Source organism: Cucurbita pepo, chromosome 19 (assembly GCF_057944985.1).
Source record: "Cucurbita pepo subsp. pepo isolate OVF chromosome 19, ASM5794498v1, whole genome shotgun sequence".
NCBI classification, from domain to species: domain Eukaryota; kingdom Viridiplantae; phylum Streptophyta; class Magnoliopsida; order Cucurbitales; family Cucurbitaceae; genus Cucurbita; species Cucurbita pepo.
Genome location: NC_141816.1, coordinates 2,948,558 through 2,962,831, shown reverse-complemented (window position 1 = coordinate 2,962,831; position 14,274 = coordinate 2,948,558). Strand labels below are relative to the sequence as shown.

The following is a 14,274-nucleotide window of genomic DNA, read 5'->3' as shown; positions in this document are numbered from 1 at the left end:
GTGTGATATTCTTTCCATTATTTTGGCGAGACAAATCCAATTTTGATTTTCGTAAAATCATATAAATGCATATGCGTGGGCGTGCCGGAGTGGTTATCGGGCATGACTAGAAATCATGTGGGCTTTGCCCGCGCAGGTTCGAATCCTGCCGCTCACGATTAATGATAAAGTGCCTATCGTGGACCACTAAATAGAAACCCATGGCACCTTGCAAATACTCTGAGTGTGATATTCTTTCCATTATTTTGGCGAGACAAATCCAATTTTGATTTTCGTAAAATCATATAAATGCATATGCGTGGGCGTGCCGGAGTGGTTATCGGGCATGACTAGAAATCATGTGGGCTTTGCCCGCGCAGGTTCGAATCCTGCCGCTCACGATTAATGATAAAGTGCCTATCGTGGACCACTAAATAGAAACCCATGGCACCTTGCAAATACTCCGAGTGTGATATTCTTTCAATTATTTTGGCGAGACAAATGCAATTTTGATTTTTGTAAAATCATGTAAATGCATATGCGTGGGCGTGCCGGAGTGGTTATCGGGCATGACTAGAAATCATGTGGGCTTTGCCCGCGCAGGTTCGAATCCTGCCGCTCACGATTAATGATAAAGTGCCTATCGTGGACCACTAAATAGAAACCCATGGCACCTTGCAAATACTCTGAGTGTGATATTCTTTCCATTATTTTGGCGAGACAAATCCAATTTTGATTTTCGTAAAATCATATAAATGCATATGCGTGGGCATGCCGGAGTGGTTATCGGGCATGACTAGAAATCATGTGGGCTTTGCCCGCGCAGGTTCGAATCCTGCCGCTCACGATTAATGATAAAGTGCCTATCGTGGACCACTAAATAGAAACCCATGGCACCTTGCAAATACTCTGAGTGTGATATTCTTTCCATTATTTTGACGAGACAAATCCAATTTTGATTTTCGTAAAATCATATAAATGCATATGGGTGGGCGTGCCGGAGTGGTTATCGAGCATGACTAGAAATCATGTGGGCTTTGCCCGCGCAGGTTCGAATCCTGCCGCTCACGATTAATGATAAAGTGCCTATCGTGGACCACTAAATAGAAACCCATGGCACCTTGCAAATACTCTGAGTGTGATATTCTTTCCATTATTTTGGCGAGACAAATCCAATTTTGATTTTCGTAAAATCATATAAATGCATATGGGTGGGCGTGCCGGAGTGGTTATCGGGCATGACTAGAAATCGTGTGGGCTTTGCCCGCGCAGGTTCGAATCCTGCCGCTCACGATTAATGATAAAGTGCCTATCGTGGACAACTAAATAGAAACCCATGGCACCTTGCAAATACTCTGAGTGTGATATTCTTTCCATTATTTTGGCGAGACAAATCCAATTTTGATTTTCGTAAAATCATATAAATGCATATGCGTGGGCGTGCCGGAGTGGTTATCGGGCATGACTAGAAATCATGTGGGCTTTGCCCGCGCAGGTTCGAATCCTGCCGCTCACGATTAATGATAAAGTGCCTATCGTGGACCACTAAATAGAAACCCATGGCACCTTGCAAATACTCCGAGTGTGATATTCTTTCAATTATTTTGGCGAGACAAATGCAATTTTGATTTTTGTAAAATCATATAAATGCATATGCGTGGGCGTGCCGGAGTGGTTATCGGGCATGACTAGAAATCATGTGGGCTTTGCCCGCGCAGGTTCGAATCCTGCCGCTCACGATTAATGATAAAGTGCCTATCGTGGACCACTAAATAGAAACCCATGGCACCTTGCAAATACTCTGAGTGTGATATTCTTTCCATTATTTTGGCGAGACAAATCCAATTTTGATTTTCGTAAAATCATATAAATGCATATGCGTGGGCGTGCCGGAGTGGTTATCGGGCATGACTAGAAATCATGTGGGCTTTGCCCGCGCAGGTTCGAATCCTGCCGCTCACGATTAATGATAAAGTGCCTATCGTGGACCACTAAATAGAAACCCATGGCACCTTGCAAATACTCCGAGTGTGATATTCTTTCAATTATTTTGGCGAGACAAATGCAATTTTGATTTTTGTAAAATCATGTAAATGCATATGCGTGGGCGTGCCGGAGTGGTTATCGGGCATGACTAGAAATCATGTGGGCTTTGCCCGCGCAGGTTCGAATCCTGCCGCTCACGATTAATGATAAAGTGCCTATCGTGGACCACTAAATAGAAACCCATGGCACCTTGCAAATACTCCGAGTGTGATATTCTTTCTATTATTTTGGCGAGACAAATGCAATTTTGATTTTTGTAAAATCATATAAATGCATATGCGTGGGCGTGCCGGAGTGGTTATCGGGCATGACTAGAAATCATGTGGGCTTTGCCCGCGCAGGTTCGAATCCTGCCGCTCACGATTAATGATAAAGTGCCTATCGTGGACAACTAAATAGAAACCCATGGCACCTTGCAAATACTCTGAGTGTGATATTCTTTCCATTATTTTGGCGAGACAAATCCAATTTTGATTTTCGTAAAATCATATAAATGCATATGCGTGGGCGTGCCGGAGTGGTTATCGGGCATGACTAGAAATCATGTGGGCTTTGCCCGCGCAGGTTCGAATCCTGCCGCTCACGATTAATGATAAAGTGCCTATCGTGGACCACTAAATAGAAACCCATGGCACCTTGCAAATACTCCGAGTGTGATATTCTTTCAATTATTTTGGCGAGACAAATGCAATTTTGATTTTTGTAAAATCATATAAATGCATATGCGTGGGCGTGCCGGAGTGGTTATCGGGCATGACTAGAAATCATGTGGGCTTTGCCCGCGCAGGTTCGAATCCTGCCGCTCACGATTAATGATAAAGTGCCTATCGTGGACCACTAAATAGAAACCCATGGCACCTTGCAAATACTCTGAGTGTGATATTCTTTCCATTATTTTGGCGAGACAAATCCAATTTTGATTTTCGTAAAATCATATAAATGCATATGCGTGGGCATGCTGGAGTGGTTATCGGGCATGACTAGAAATCATGTGGGCTTTGCCCGCGCAGGTTCGAATCCTGCCGCTCACGATTAATGATAAAGTGCCTATCGTGGACAACTAAATAGAAACCCATGGCACCTTGCAAATACTCTGAGTGTGATATTCTTTCCATTATTTTGGCGAGACAAATCCAATTTTGATTTTCGTAAAATCATATAAATGCATATGCGTGGGCGTGCCGGAGTGGTTATCGGGCATGACTAGAAATCATGTGGGCTTTGCCCGCGCAGGTTCGAATCCTGCCGCTCACGATTAATGATAAAGTGCCTATCGTGGACCACTAAATAGAAACCCATGGCACCTTGCAAATACTCCGAGTGTGATATTCTTTCAATTATTTTGGCGAGACAAATGCAATTTTGATTTTTGTAAAATCATATAAATGCATATGCGTGGGCGTGCCGGAGTGGTTATCGGGCATGACTAGAAATCATGTGGGCTTTGCCCGCGCAGGTTCGAATCCTGCCGCTCACGATTAATGATAAAGTGCCTATCGTGGACCACTAAATAGAAACCCATGGCACCTTGCAAATACTCTGAGTGTGATATTCTTTCCATTATTTTGGCGAGACAAATCCAATTTTGATTTTCGTAAAATCATATAAATGCATATGCGTGGGCGTGCCGGAGTGGTTATCGGGCATGACTAGAAATCATGTGGGCTTTGCCCGCGCAGGTTCGAATCCTGCCGCTCACGATTAATGATAAAGTGCCTATCGTGGACCACTAAATAGAAACCCATGGCACCTTGCAAATACTCTGAGTGTGATATTCTTTCCATTATTTTGGCGAGACAAATCCAATTTTGATTTTCGTAAAATCATATAAATGCATATGCGTGGGCATGCCGGAGTGGTTATCGGGCATGACTAGAAATCATGTGGGCTTTGCCCGCGCAGGTTAGAATCCTGCCGCTCACGATTAATGATAAAGTGCCTATCGTGGACCACTAAATAGAAACCCATGGCACCTTGCAAATACTCTGAGTGTGATATTCTTTCCATTATTTTGGCGAGACAAATCCAATTTTGATTTTCGTAAAATCATATAAATGCATATGCGTGGGCATGCCGGAGTGGTTATCGGGCATGACTAGAAATCATGTGGGCTTTGCCCGCGCAGGTTCGAATCCTGCCGCTCACGATTAATGATAAAGTGCCTATCGTGGACCACTAAATAGAAACCCATGGCACCTTGCAAATACTCTGAGTGTGATATTCTTTCCATTATTTTGGCGAGACAAATCCAATTTTGATTTTCGTAAAATCATATAAATGCATATGCGTGGGCGTGCCGGAGTGGTTATCGGGCATGACTAGAAATCATGTGGGCTTTGCCCGCGCAGGTTCGAATCCTGCCGCTCACGATTAATGATAAAGTGCCTATCGTGGACCACTAAATAGAAACCCATGACACCTTGCAAATACTCCGAGTGTGATATTCTTTCAATTATTTTGGCGAGACAAATGCAATTTTGATTTTTGTAAAATCATATAAATGCATATGCGTGGGCGTGCCGGAGTGGTTATCGGGCATGACTAGAAATCATGTGGGCTTTGCCCGCGCAGGTTCGAATCCTGCCGCTCACGATTAATGATAAAGTGCCTATCGTGGACCACTAAATAGAAACCCATGGCACCTTGCAAATACTCTGAGTGTGATATTCTTTCCATTATTTTGGCGAGACAAATCCAATTTTGATTTTCGTAAAATCATATAAATGCATATGCGTGGGCGTGCCGGAGTGGTTATCGAGCATGACTAGAAATCATGTGGGCTTTGCCCGCGCAGGTTCCGATCCTGCCCGCGCAGGTTCTTTTTATGGGGCGTGCCGAGTGTGATTATTATTTTCATTATTTTGGCGAGACAAATGCAATTTTTATTTTGGTAAAATCATATAAATCTATATGTGTGGGCGTGAATGGTTATCAGGCGACTGAGTGTGATTATTCTTTCAATTATTTTGGCGAGAGAAATGCAATTTTGATTTTTGTAAAATCATATAAATGCATATGTGTGGGCGTGTCAGAGTGGTAATCGGGCATGCCTAGAAATCATGTGGGCTTTGCCCGTGTAGGTTCGAATCCTATTTTGATTTTCGTAAAATCATATAAATGCATATGCGTGGGCGTGCTGGCTTTGCAAATACTACCCATTCTAACTTCTAGCATGTTCGAGTGTGATTATTCTTTCCATTATTTTGGCAAGACAAATGCAATTTTGATTTTCGTAAAATCATATAAATGCATATGCGTGGGTGTGCCGGTTATTTTGGTGAGACAAATGAAATTTTTATTTTCATAAAATCATATATATCTTTATGTGTGGGCGTGAGTGGTTATCGGGCGCTGAGTGTGATTATTCTTTCCATTATTTTGGTGAGACAAATGCAATTTTGATTTTCGTAAAATCATATAAATGCATATGTGATATGAACCACGAATATTAAAGCTATGGTGAGCTCATCAAAGGAAATTCTAGAAGACGTTGGAGACCTCCCCTATATGTTATGCAAAGTTGAACTTTAAGGAAGAGATGAATTAAATGCACTTTAAGTTGCATTTAATGAACTCCGCTGAATTTATGAAACTAGTCCAAGGATGACTAATAAGCACATTTTATTAATGACATTATTTAATTATAGTTTAACTATTTGTTTGTCATATTTAAGCTAGTTTTAAATATAGGAGTTAAGGTTATATGGTAACCCATATAGGTTACTATATTCGTTAACTAGCCATTTTAATATGGAGGTTATGGGTATTTCTCATATTTAAGGTTGTAAAGGCTAGGTAAAACATTGTTTTCTTTGATTAGACATCAGATTTTGGAATTAACAATAGAATTTCTATTTTAGCTTTGTTGAGAGCTAAACTTTCTTTGCAAATTCTTGTGTTTAAAACTTGCATGCTAGAGTCATTCAAGTGGTGTTGATCAAACCTCTTGTGGAGTAATTCGAATCACGAGTTTAGAAACGAGTTTTCTTTACTCTTGATCTTGATCATCAAGGTAATCCGTTCCATACTTTCCCTTGGTTTGATTCCATATCAATATGCATGGGTGTGCCGGAGTTGTTATCGGGCGGGCTTTGCCCGCACAAGTTTAAATCCTGCCACTCACGATCAATGCTGAAGTGCATATCGAGATCACTATATAAAAACCTATGTTAGTCTTGCAAATACTACCCTTTCTAACTTCTATAATGTGGGGCATGCTCGAGTGTGAATATTGTTTTCATTATTTTCGCGAGACAAATGCAATTTTGATTTTCGTAAAATTAAATAAATTTATATGCGTGGGCGTGTTGGAGTGGTTATTGGGCATGACTAGAAATTATGTGGGCTTTGCCCGCGTAGGTTCGAATCCTGCCACTCACGATCAATGGTTGAAGTCCTTATCATCATGTAAACTTTGCTTGTGCAGGTTAACTTTGCTTGTGCAGGTTCGAATCTTGCGGTGAAGTGCTTATCACTATATAGAAATCTATGTTTGCTTTCTTTTCATTATTTTGGCGAGGCAAAAATCTTGCGGTGAAGTGCTTATCACTATATAGAAATCTATGTTTGCTTTCTTTTCATTATTTTGGCGAGGCAAAAAAAAAAAAAATAAATTAAAAGGCATCATTGAATGAGACTTAAAATTTAAATATATATTAAAATATTTTAAGATATTAATAAGAAAAAAATATTATGTTGTTTTAGGATTTTTTTTTTCTTTCTCAAATTTTCTTTTTTAGTTTGGAGTGAAATTTAAATGGTATTTGTACACTTAATAAATTGTAAATTGCCATTAAAGTTTTACCTTAAGGATTTACACTATAGAATCATTAAATAATCTAAGTTTATTCTATATTAACATAACATTTAACCTTTAAATGATTTTAACTTTTTAAAATTTTAAATATTACCCTTCAAAATATTTTTTAATATTTTTAAATCATCTATAAATTCATAGGCTAAATGCTTTAAATTCACTTACGCTTTAATTTTAAATTAGATTGTATTTATGAATAGTTTTTTGGACTTCGTCAAGAGGGATGTAACTTAGTTGATAGATTGTTCATTCAACGTGTTAAAGGTACGAGGATTGATACACTGTATCTCTAATTAAATGATGACTATGTGATGGAAAACATGTTTTGAGCTAGTTAAAGGAATATAATCTTATTCTCTCTTCCATTACCTGCTCTATTTGAGACAGGTTAAATGGACATCTTTATCTCTAATTATTTTTTAATTCTTTGTGTTGATTTAAGATTTTATTACGTAGATTACAATTAATTTAATATTACTAAATTTTGATTTTATTGTGGATGTAACTAAGGTAGTAGAGCGCTTGCTTAGCATATGAAAGGTATAGAGATTAATAGCTTGCATTTCTATATATTTTCTATTTTGTTAATATCCACATTTATTTTCGGGGAGGGTAAGAAAGGAAATTTAGACCTCATTTGTTAATGAAAAATGGAGATCTTTGTGTAATTTAAAATTATATGCTTTGCTATATTAAAGTAAAACGCTAAAAATATCAATTCACTATTTCTTAAACTTTACATTTAATATAAATTAGATTTACCATTTTTCCAAAGGGGATGTAGCTCAGATGGTAGAGCGCTCGCTTAGCATGCGAGAGGTATGGGGATCGATACCCCGCATCTCCATTTCTTTTCTTATTTTACATCTCTTATATTTAAAATAAAATCAACAAATTGAACACATCCGTGGGCGTGCCGGAGTGGTTATCGGGCATGATTAGAAATCATGTGGGCTCTGCCCGCGCAGGTTCGAATCCTGCCGCTCACGTTATTTATTTATTTATTTATTTATTTATTTATTTATTTATTTATTTATTTATTTATTTATTTATTTATTTATTTATTTATTTATTTATTTATTTATTTATTTATTTATTTATTTATTTATTTATTTATTTATTTATTTATTATATTATATTACTTTGTTTATTTCTTCTTCTTGATTATTCTATTATTTTGTTTATAAATATTTTTAAATTTTGATTTAAATAATACAATTAGATGTTTTCCCCTTCTGATTATTCTATTATTTTGTTTATTTCTTCTTCTTGATTATTCTACTATTTTGTTTATTTCTTCTTCTTGATTATTCTATTATTTTGTTTATAATTTAAACTATTCTAAAATTGTAACTTAAATAACATAATTGGATTTTTTCCCCTTCCTCATTATTCTATTAATTTGTTTATTTCTTTCTTTATTAATTTTTCACTAATTCACCGACTAATGCTTACAAAAAAATTAAAAATAAAAAAATAAAAAAATTAAAAATTAAAAAATTAAAAATTAAAAATAAAAAAATAAAAAATAAAAAATAAAAAAATAAAAAAATAATGCCTTTAATATAATTTTTTAAAACTAAATTAATCGATTATAAATTTTGTGTTATATTTTTATATATTCAAAGTGCGACTTTTTATATTAATTATATATAGAAGTGTAATATATATATTTTTTTTTTCAATTGAGAAAATTGTGATCTTGCTAGCAATATGCTTTATATTATAATTTTAATATGAACAGTAATATCACATCTAACTTATTTTTTATAATCTACATTTAAAAAATCTAAAATTAAAAAATAAACATTAATTTTCCTTTGTTAAAACAAATTTATGCCCTCCTTTCATAACTGTTTCTGTTTCCATTTATTTATTATTATTATTGTTTTTGAGCAGGAGAGTTACTGACCTCATAATGAAAGTCCAACAATTATAATATTTACTTACTTGATTCACGAGTTGAATTAACTAGCTCGTGCCATAAAAATTCGCGTGGGAACGATTAACGGATTTCAATTTACTTGTTGGTTGAAAACTTGCCCACAAAGGTAAAGGACCACATGAATGTAGTAGCTTGGCACGATTTGACCTATTATAGAGTCACTAGTGGATCCCTTCTAGTTAACTAGTATCACGCGATGTTTCTCATAATGTTGTAATGCCTCAATAGTTGGAAACAGTGATAGGTCATGCCTCACTAATTCATGACAAATAAGTATGTGACACAAGAAATAACAAATTAACAAGACTAACCAATTTACCCTAAGATCCTAGATAGGTATAGACCTAGGTTGGAGAGAGCCGAATGTGAGGCATCTTGAGACAATAAAGGCCTTGACATAGGGCCAATACATGAGATATTATTTGACAAGTATGAGGTTTCTTAGTATGATTTTTGTTTTTGTTTTTTTTTTTTTTTTTTTTTAATGAAATGAAAAGCATAGTCGTTCAAACTATTCTCCAAATTGAACAATATCATACCATCGTAGAAATTTAGAGATTATTATTCAAATTAAACAATATCATAACATTGTAGAAATTTGGAGATTCATTATTGCTAACACCTTCTAAGTTAGCTTGGATCTTAGTTTCAAATTTTCAAAATGTCATACCATTTTAAGGATAGCTTATACGATACGATACGAGGTGTCTTAATCATGCCACAAATTTTCAAACTGTTTATAGCCTTGAAAAAACATAGAGTAAATTATGGCTATAAACAGTTACTCACGTTGTTGTTGTTAGTAATTTTGGATGTTAAAATGAAAGGTACATATTATGCGTTTAGATTTACAAGATAGAGTGGTCTTGATCAAGCTATTTAGTAGAATAATTCGAATCACAAGTTTAAAACCGAGTTTTATTTACTCTTGATCTTAATTATCAAGGTAATCTGTTCTAAAACGCTTAATCTTTTTTTTTTTTTAGGTTATTATATAATTTAGATCTAAAGTCTTATTACGAAGAAGGTTGTTAGATGAAATTCTAAAAAATTGGTAATAATAATAGGTGAAGAAAATGTTGAAAAACAAAAATTATTAGCATTTGTTGAAGTATATTAAAAAGAAAAGTAGATTTTTTTAAACCTTAAAAGAAGCAAATTAAAATCTTCCATCCAAATTTGGTGCCAGAACATGTAGGTTTGATCCTGTAGCCTTGAATTGGGTCAGAAATGGAAGGGTTTGATTAATCAATGAGAGAGGGGTCAGAAATGGAAGGGTTTGATTAATCAATGAGAGAGGGGTCAGAAATTTTTAAAGACCTTTGATACTTCAGCCCACAGCTTTCCTACAGCTTCGTGATGCATCACAGTACACTTTTTCATGTACCTACTTATCATTATTATTATCTTTTTATAGTTTTGATTTCTATGTTTAATTCCATAAATATTAACTTACCAAATTTTCAAAAAGGGGATGTAGCTCAGATGGTAGAGCGCTCGCTTAGCATGCGAGAGGTACGGGGATCGATACCCCGCATCTCCATTTCTTTTCTTAATTGATAAATTATATATCAAATATAAAATTAACCAAACGAACACACATCCGTGGGCGTGCCGGAGTGGTTATCGGGCATGACTAGAAATCATGTGGGCTCTGCCCGCGCAGGTTCGAATCCTGCCGCTCACGCTTTTTGGTTTCCTTTTTCCTTTTTCCTTTTCTCTTTTCTTTATTCCTTTTTAATGCATTGTTTTCTTTTTCTTCTTTTTTTTCTTTTTTTTTTCCTTTTTTTTCTTTTTATTATTCTTAAAAAAAAATAGATATATCAAATCAAGTGTGAATGAAATGATAATATAATATAATAAATATTGTGTTAGATCAAGTTGCTCAAATAAAGTAATTTTTTAATTGTTTTAGTCAATTAATTAGTATAAATTAGTGCCTATCAACCTCATATTTTTTAAATATTGGAGTAGAAAAATACGAGCCCCTCTTTCTATATTATTAAAACCACGACATCAATCATGTGCAATACTCTTATTAAATTACGGAGACATTTAGTTATTAAATTTACATTCATAAAATATTATAATTACCCATACTCAAATTAAAGATAAACATCCATATCTCGAAATAAATTTCATAACTTTAGAACTAATTGTTTTAATAATGACATAAATTTTCTCATCCTAAAAATGTTATATAATATATTTACAAATTGATTTCGAGTATAAAAAATAAAACATATATGAAAAAGTTTAAAGGAATAAGAAAATATATATTATCAAATTCTAGAAATTCTAGCTACCCTATCTTATAAAAAAGACTATTTATTAATATCAATTTCAAATATTAAAGGTTAACTAAAAATAAAATTTAAATTTCGAATACTCAATATGTCATTTTCGGAGTATTAAAAGGACCAAATAAACTTAATCAAATTCGAGATATAATATCACGGAATAAGCTAATTGATAGCTTGAAGTCCACAACAAGAGATAGTCCACAACAAGAGATCCAATCGAGGAAAAACACGAAAAAGAAGAGAATAATTAGTGTGAAAATAGTAAGAAAAGTACAAAAGAAAGACACCCATGAACAAAAAAAAGTCCCCAAAGTCGTCGAGAAACAAAACATTCCCAATTCCACACCAAAAGACATCAGTTTCTCCCCAATCTAAAAGAAAAAACAAAAAAAAGATGCAAAAAGACAGAGAAGGAAATTTCGTAAAGATTTCGAGAAAACCCCACCCATATGACGTTTGAACATATTAAAGAAGGAAACGTGTTGTATATTCCTACCTTCATTAATTAATATTATTTTTAAAACCCACAAACAACTTCTTCATTCTTTGTTGTGGGAGATGGATTTGAGGGATTGGAAATGGGCGTTGGTTGGGTTGGTTCTGGTGGGCGCTTGCTTTACCAATGGAGTGGTGGTGGAAGGCAGTAGTAGGCGGTCTTGGATGTTGCCAGTGAAGCTTCACAAAGGGGGTTTTGAGGCATATGATTCAAACATGATTGCCACCTTGGGTATTGAATGCAAGTGTTGTGATGATGAGATTGGAGGTAAATTCAGTACTCACTTCGCCGCTGCTTCTTGCTCTCATCTCCGTTGTTCTCCTTGGAAACACTATTATTAGTTCCAATTCTTCTTATAATCTATCCAACGTTTTTGTGAACTTAGTAGCAACCTCAACCATTATATGTATATATATGTATAATCTTTTAATTTTCTTCTACTTATCTTGAATTTCAGCTAAGGTATAGAATGCATTACAAACTAACCGTAAGACTCTGAATTTCTACTTACTAATGGTCACTACTAACGTCTCATGTTCAGCTAATATGTGGAATATAACTCTTAAGGAAATACCATTTCTAGCATAAATATAAACATTTAAAACGTTTATATTAGTGAGCTTCATTTTTGGACCTCATCGGCGTTCTCGTTAACTCTCTCTCTCTCTCTCTCTCTCTTTCTCTCTCTATGTGAATGGTTGCTGAATCCACCACACCTAAATGGGGTGATTATTTATAATCATTTACAGAATACATAAATATGGTAAATTACAAATAATATGGAAATAGCAATAAAAGGGAGGAATAATAAATGAATATAATATATTTGCTTTTAATAAAAGGGCAAATATGGTAACCCGTAATGTAAGGCAAATATAGATATTTGCCTTATAATAAACGGTCAACTATCCTTAACACCCCCCGCAAATTTGAACGAACGTGAAGCTTGGATCTGAAAAATTCAAAGAGAGATCGATAAATACTCTTTGTGAAGATGTCAGCAACTTGGAGATGAGAGGGTACATATTGTGTGCGAAGTTTGCCAGCGATAACAAGTTCTCGAAGGAAATGATAATCTAGTTCAACATGTTTGGCCCGCTTGTGAGAAACGGGATTAGAGCTAAAAAAAATAGCACTTTTGTTGTCACATAAGAGTAAGGGCTGTTGTGAAATAGGGACCTTGAGGTCATGCAAAAGATGCGTAACCCAAAGAAGTTCAGCAGCAGTTGTGGCAAGAGCACGATACTCAGATTCACAGCTGGAGCGTGAGACAGTGGTTGCTTTTTGGCACTCCAAGAAACGAGATTGTTACCAAGATAAATAGAATAGCTGGATGTAGAACAACGAGTATCGGGACAACCAGCCCAGTCAGCATCCGAATAAGCGACTAGCGTACTAGGAACAGTGGATGGACGAAAGGTAAGACCAAAGTGGAGTGTTCCTTTGACATAGCGAAGAATACGTTTGATAGCAAGAAAGTGATCTGCAGTAGGGGCATGCAAGAATTGACTGACAGAATTGACAGCATAGGCAATATCTGGAAGCGTAATAGTCAAGTACTGAAGGGCGCCAACAAGAGATCTGTAGAGAGTAGGATCAGAGAAAGGAGGACCATCAGCAGTCAGGTGTTGAGAAACAACCATGGGAGTGTGAACTGGTTTGCTATCGAGCAACTGAGCACGAGTAAGATTATCTCGAGCATATTTTAACTGACTAATAAAGAGATCATCAGGAGTGGGTGAAGCTTCAAGACCAAGAAAGTAACTGAGAGAACCCAAATCTTTGGTAGCAAACTCAGAATGAAGCTTGCGAGTAAAGCTGTCAATAAGAGATGAGTTGTTGCCGGTAACAATAATGTCATCAACATAAAGAAGCAAATAGATAAGGTTAGATTGCTGATGAAAGACAAAAAGGGACGTGTCAGCGTGACTGCAAGAAAACCCAAGTGTGAGAAGAAATGAGCTAAAACGCTGAAACCAAGCACGAGGAGCTTGCTTTAAGCCATAGAGATCTTTCTTTAATAAACAAACATGAGTGGAAAATCGAGGATCAATATACCCAGGAGGTTGTTCCATATGAACACGTTCAATAAGAGTTCCATTGAGAAAAGTATTCTTGACATCAAGTTGTCGAAGAGGCCATTTATTTGTAACTGCAACAGAAAGCACAACACGGACAGTGGTAGCTTTGACAACCGGACTGAAAGTGTCAGTGTAGTCAAGACCAGGAACCTGAGTATAACCTTTGGCAACAAGACGAGCCTTGAAACGCTCGACGGATTCATCAGGAAAATATTTAATACGAAACACCCATTTAGAGCCCACGATGTTGGTGTTGGCAGGGCGAGGAACCAAAGTTCAAGTATCATTTGTTGTAACGCTCGAATTTTTTCATCCGTGGCAGCCACCCAAGCAGGAATCTTAGCCGCAGATTTGAATTCTTTTGGCTCAGTGGATGCAAGAAGAGCAGAAAGAAGTCCAGATGAGCCAAAAATACCAAGATTTGCTGGATGACGAGTCTTGAATATACCAGCTTTGGCTCGTGTGATCATAGGATGAGTGCCCAAAGAAGAGAAATCAACAGGAGGTTCAATAGAGGTCGAGTTAGACGTCGAGGGTGGCAAAGTGGAACCTGCAAGAGAAGTATCAACCTGCACAGACTCATCTACAAGGTCAGAACAAATATCACA

The 14,274-nt window shown here is 36.0% G+C and overlaps 1 protein-coding gene and 25 non-coding genes across 26 annotated transcripts; all 26 read left to right on the top strand.

The window, feature by feature from the left end:
• Window positions 1-75: 75 nt before the first annotated feature.
• TRNAS-AGA (transfer RNA serine (anticodon AGA)) lies at window positions 76-157 on the top strand. The gene has a single exon. It is a non-coding gene; the product is annotated as a tRNA-Ser (tRNA).
• Window positions 158-298: 141 nt separating this feature from the next.
• Window positions 299-380, top strand: TRNAS-AGA (transfer RNA serine (anticodon AGA)). The gene has a single exon. It is a non-coding gene; the product is annotated as a tRNA-Ser (tRNA).
• A 141-nt stretch (window positions 381-521) lies between these two features.
• TRNAS-AGA (transfer RNA serine (anticodon AGA)) lies at window positions 522-603 on the top strand. Its single transcript has one exon. It is a non-coding gene; the product is annotated as a tRNA-Ser (tRNA).
• A 141-nt stretch (window positions 604-744) lies between these two features.
• Window positions 745-826, top strand: TRNAS-AGA (transfer RNA serine (anticodon AGA)). Its single transcript has one exon. It is a non-coding gene; the product is annotated as a tRNA-Ser (tRNA).
• Window positions 827-967: 141 nt separating this feature from the next.
• Window positions 968-1,049, top strand: TRNAS-AGA (transfer RNA serine (anticodon AGA)). The gene has a single exon. It is a non-coding gene; the product is annotated as a tRNA-Ser (tRNA).
• Window positions 1,050-1,190: 141 nt separating this feature from the next.
• On the top strand, window positions 1,191-1,272 carry TRNAS-AGA (transfer RNA serine (anticodon AGA)). The gene has a single exon. It is a non-coding gene; the product is annotated as a tRNA-Ser (tRNA).
• Window positions 1,273-1,413: 141 nt separating this feature from the next.
• TRNAS-AGA (transfer RNA serine (anticodon AGA)) lies at window positions 1,414-1,495 on the top strand. The gene has a single exon. It is a non-coding gene; the product is annotated as a tRNA-Ser (tRNA).
• Window positions 1,496-1,636: 141 nt separating this feature from the next.
• Window positions 1,637-1,718, top strand: TRNAS-AGA (transfer RNA serine (anticodon AGA)). Its single transcript has one exon. It is a non-coding gene; the product is annotated as a tRNA-Ser (tRNA).
• A 141-nt stretch (window positions 1,719-1,859) lies between these two features.
• On the top strand, window positions 1,860-1,941 carry TRNAS-AGA (transfer RNA serine (anticodon AGA)). Its single transcript has one exon. It is a non-coding gene; the product is annotated as a tRNA-Ser (tRNA).
• Window positions 1,942-2,082: 141 nt separating this feature from the next.
• On the top strand, window positions 2,083-2,164 carry TRNAS-AGA (transfer RNA serine (anticodon AGA)). Its single transcript has one exon. It is a non-coding gene; the product is annotated as a tRNA-Ser (tRNA).
• Window positions 2,165-2,305: 141 nt separating this feature from the next.
• Window positions 2,306-2,387, top strand: TRNAS-AGA (transfer RNA serine (anticodon AGA)). Its single transcript has one exon. It is a non-coding gene; the product is annotated as a tRNA-Ser (tRNA).
• A 141-nt stretch (window positions 2,388-2,528) lies between these two features.
• Window positions 2,529-2,610, top strand: TRNAS-AGA (transfer RNA serine (anticodon AGA)). Its single transcript has one exon. It is a non-coding gene; the product is annotated as a tRNA-Ser (tRNA).
• A 141-nt stretch (window positions 2,611-2,751) lies between these two features.
• On the top strand, window positions 2,752-2,833 carry TRNAS-AGA (transfer RNA serine (anticodon AGA)). Its single transcript has one exon. It is a non-coding gene; the product is annotated as a tRNA-Ser (tRNA).
• A 141-nt stretch (window positions 2,834-2,974) lies between these two features.
• TRNAS-AGA (transfer RNA serine (anticodon AGA)) lies at window positions 2,975-3,056 on the top strand. The gene has a single exon. It is a non-coding gene; the product is annotated as a tRNA-Ser (tRNA).
• A 141-nt stretch (window positions 3,057-3,197) lies between these two features.
• TRNAS-AGA (transfer RNA serine (anticodon AGA)) lies at window positions 3,198-3,279 on the top strand. The gene has a single exon. It is a non-coding gene; the product is annotated as a tRNA-Ser (tRNA).
• A 141-nt stretch (window positions 3,280-3,420) lies between these two features.
• TRNAS-AGA (transfer RNA serine (anticodon AGA)) lies at window positions 3,421-3,502 on the top strand. The gene has a single exon. It is a non-coding gene; the product is annotated as a tRNA-Ser (tRNA).
• A 141-nt stretch (window positions 3,503-3,643) lies between these two features.
• Window positions 3,644-3,725, top strand: TRNAS-AGA (transfer RNA serine (anticodon AGA)). The gene has a single exon. It is a non-coding gene; the product is annotated as a tRNA-Ser (tRNA).
• Window positions 3,726-3,866: 141 nt separating this feature from the next.
• TRNAS-AGA (transfer RNA serine (anticodon AGA)) lies at window positions 3,867-3,948 on the top strand. Its single transcript has one exon. It is a non-coding gene; the product is annotated as a tRNA-Ser (tRNA).
• Window positions 3,949-4,089: 141 nt separating this feature from the next.
• Window positions 4,090-4,171, top strand: TRNAS-AGA (transfer RNA serine (anticodon AGA)). Its single transcript has one exon. It is a non-coding gene; the product is annotated as a tRNA-Ser (tRNA).
• Window positions 4,172-4,312: 141 nt separating this feature from the next.
• TRNAS-AGA (transfer RNA serine (anticodon AGA)) lies at window positions 4,313-4,394 on the top strand. Its single transcript has one exon. It is a non-coding gene; the product is annotated as a tRNA-Ser (tRNA).
• Window positions 4,395-4,535: 141 nt separating this feature from the next.
• On the top strand, window positions 4,536-4,617 carry TRNAS-AGA (transfer RNA serine (anticodon AGA)). Its single transcript has one exon. It is a non-coding gene; the product is annotated as a tRNA-Ser (tRNA).
• Window positions 4,618-7,615: 2,998 nt separating this feature from the next.
• Window positions 7,616-7,688, top strand: TRNAA-AGC (transfer RNA alanine (anticodon AGC)). Its single transcript has one exon. It is a non-coding gene; the product is annotated as a tRNA-Ala (tRNA).
• On the top strand, window positions 7,663-12,239 carry LOC147786646 (uncharacterized). The gene is made up of 3 exons (XM_087120218.1): window positions 7,663-7,687; window positions 9,713-9,732; window positions 11,564-12,239. The coding sequence occupies exons 1-3, from the start codon at window positions 7,663-7,665 to the stop codon at window positions 11,924-11,926; spliced, it is 408 nt and encodes a 135-aa protein (XP_086976344.1). The 3' UTR covers window positions 11,927-12,239.
• Window positions 7,749-7,830, top strand: TRNAS-AGA (transfer RNA serine (anticodon AGA)). Its single transcript has one exon. It is a non-coding gene; the product is annotated as a tRNA-Ser (tRNA).
• On the top strand, window positions 10,257-10,329 carry TRNAA-AGC (transfer RNA alanine (anticodon AGC)). The gene has a single exon. It is a non-coding gene; the product is annotated as a tRNA-Ala (tRNA).
• TRNAS-AGA (transfer RNA serine (anticodon AGA)) lies at window positions 10,392-10,473 on the top strand. Its single transcript has one exon. It is a non-coding gene; the product is annotated as a tRNA-Ser (tRNA).
• Window positions 12,240-14,274: the final 2,035 nt, after the last annotated feature.

Excerpts from the sequence above, each read along its gene's own strand:
- LOC147786646 (XM_087120218.1), top strand. The coding sequence starts at position 7,663 with ATGGGGATCGATACCCCGCATCTCC. Across the intron at positions 7,688-9,712 it reads GATCGATACCCCGCATCTCC|TCTTGATCTTAATTATCAAG; the intron begins ATTTCTTTTCTT and ends AGTTTTATTTAC. Across the intron at positions 9,733-11,563 it reads TCTTGATCTTAATTATCAAG|GAAACGTGTTGTATATTCCT; the intron begins GTAATCTGTTCT and ends ATATTAAAGAAG.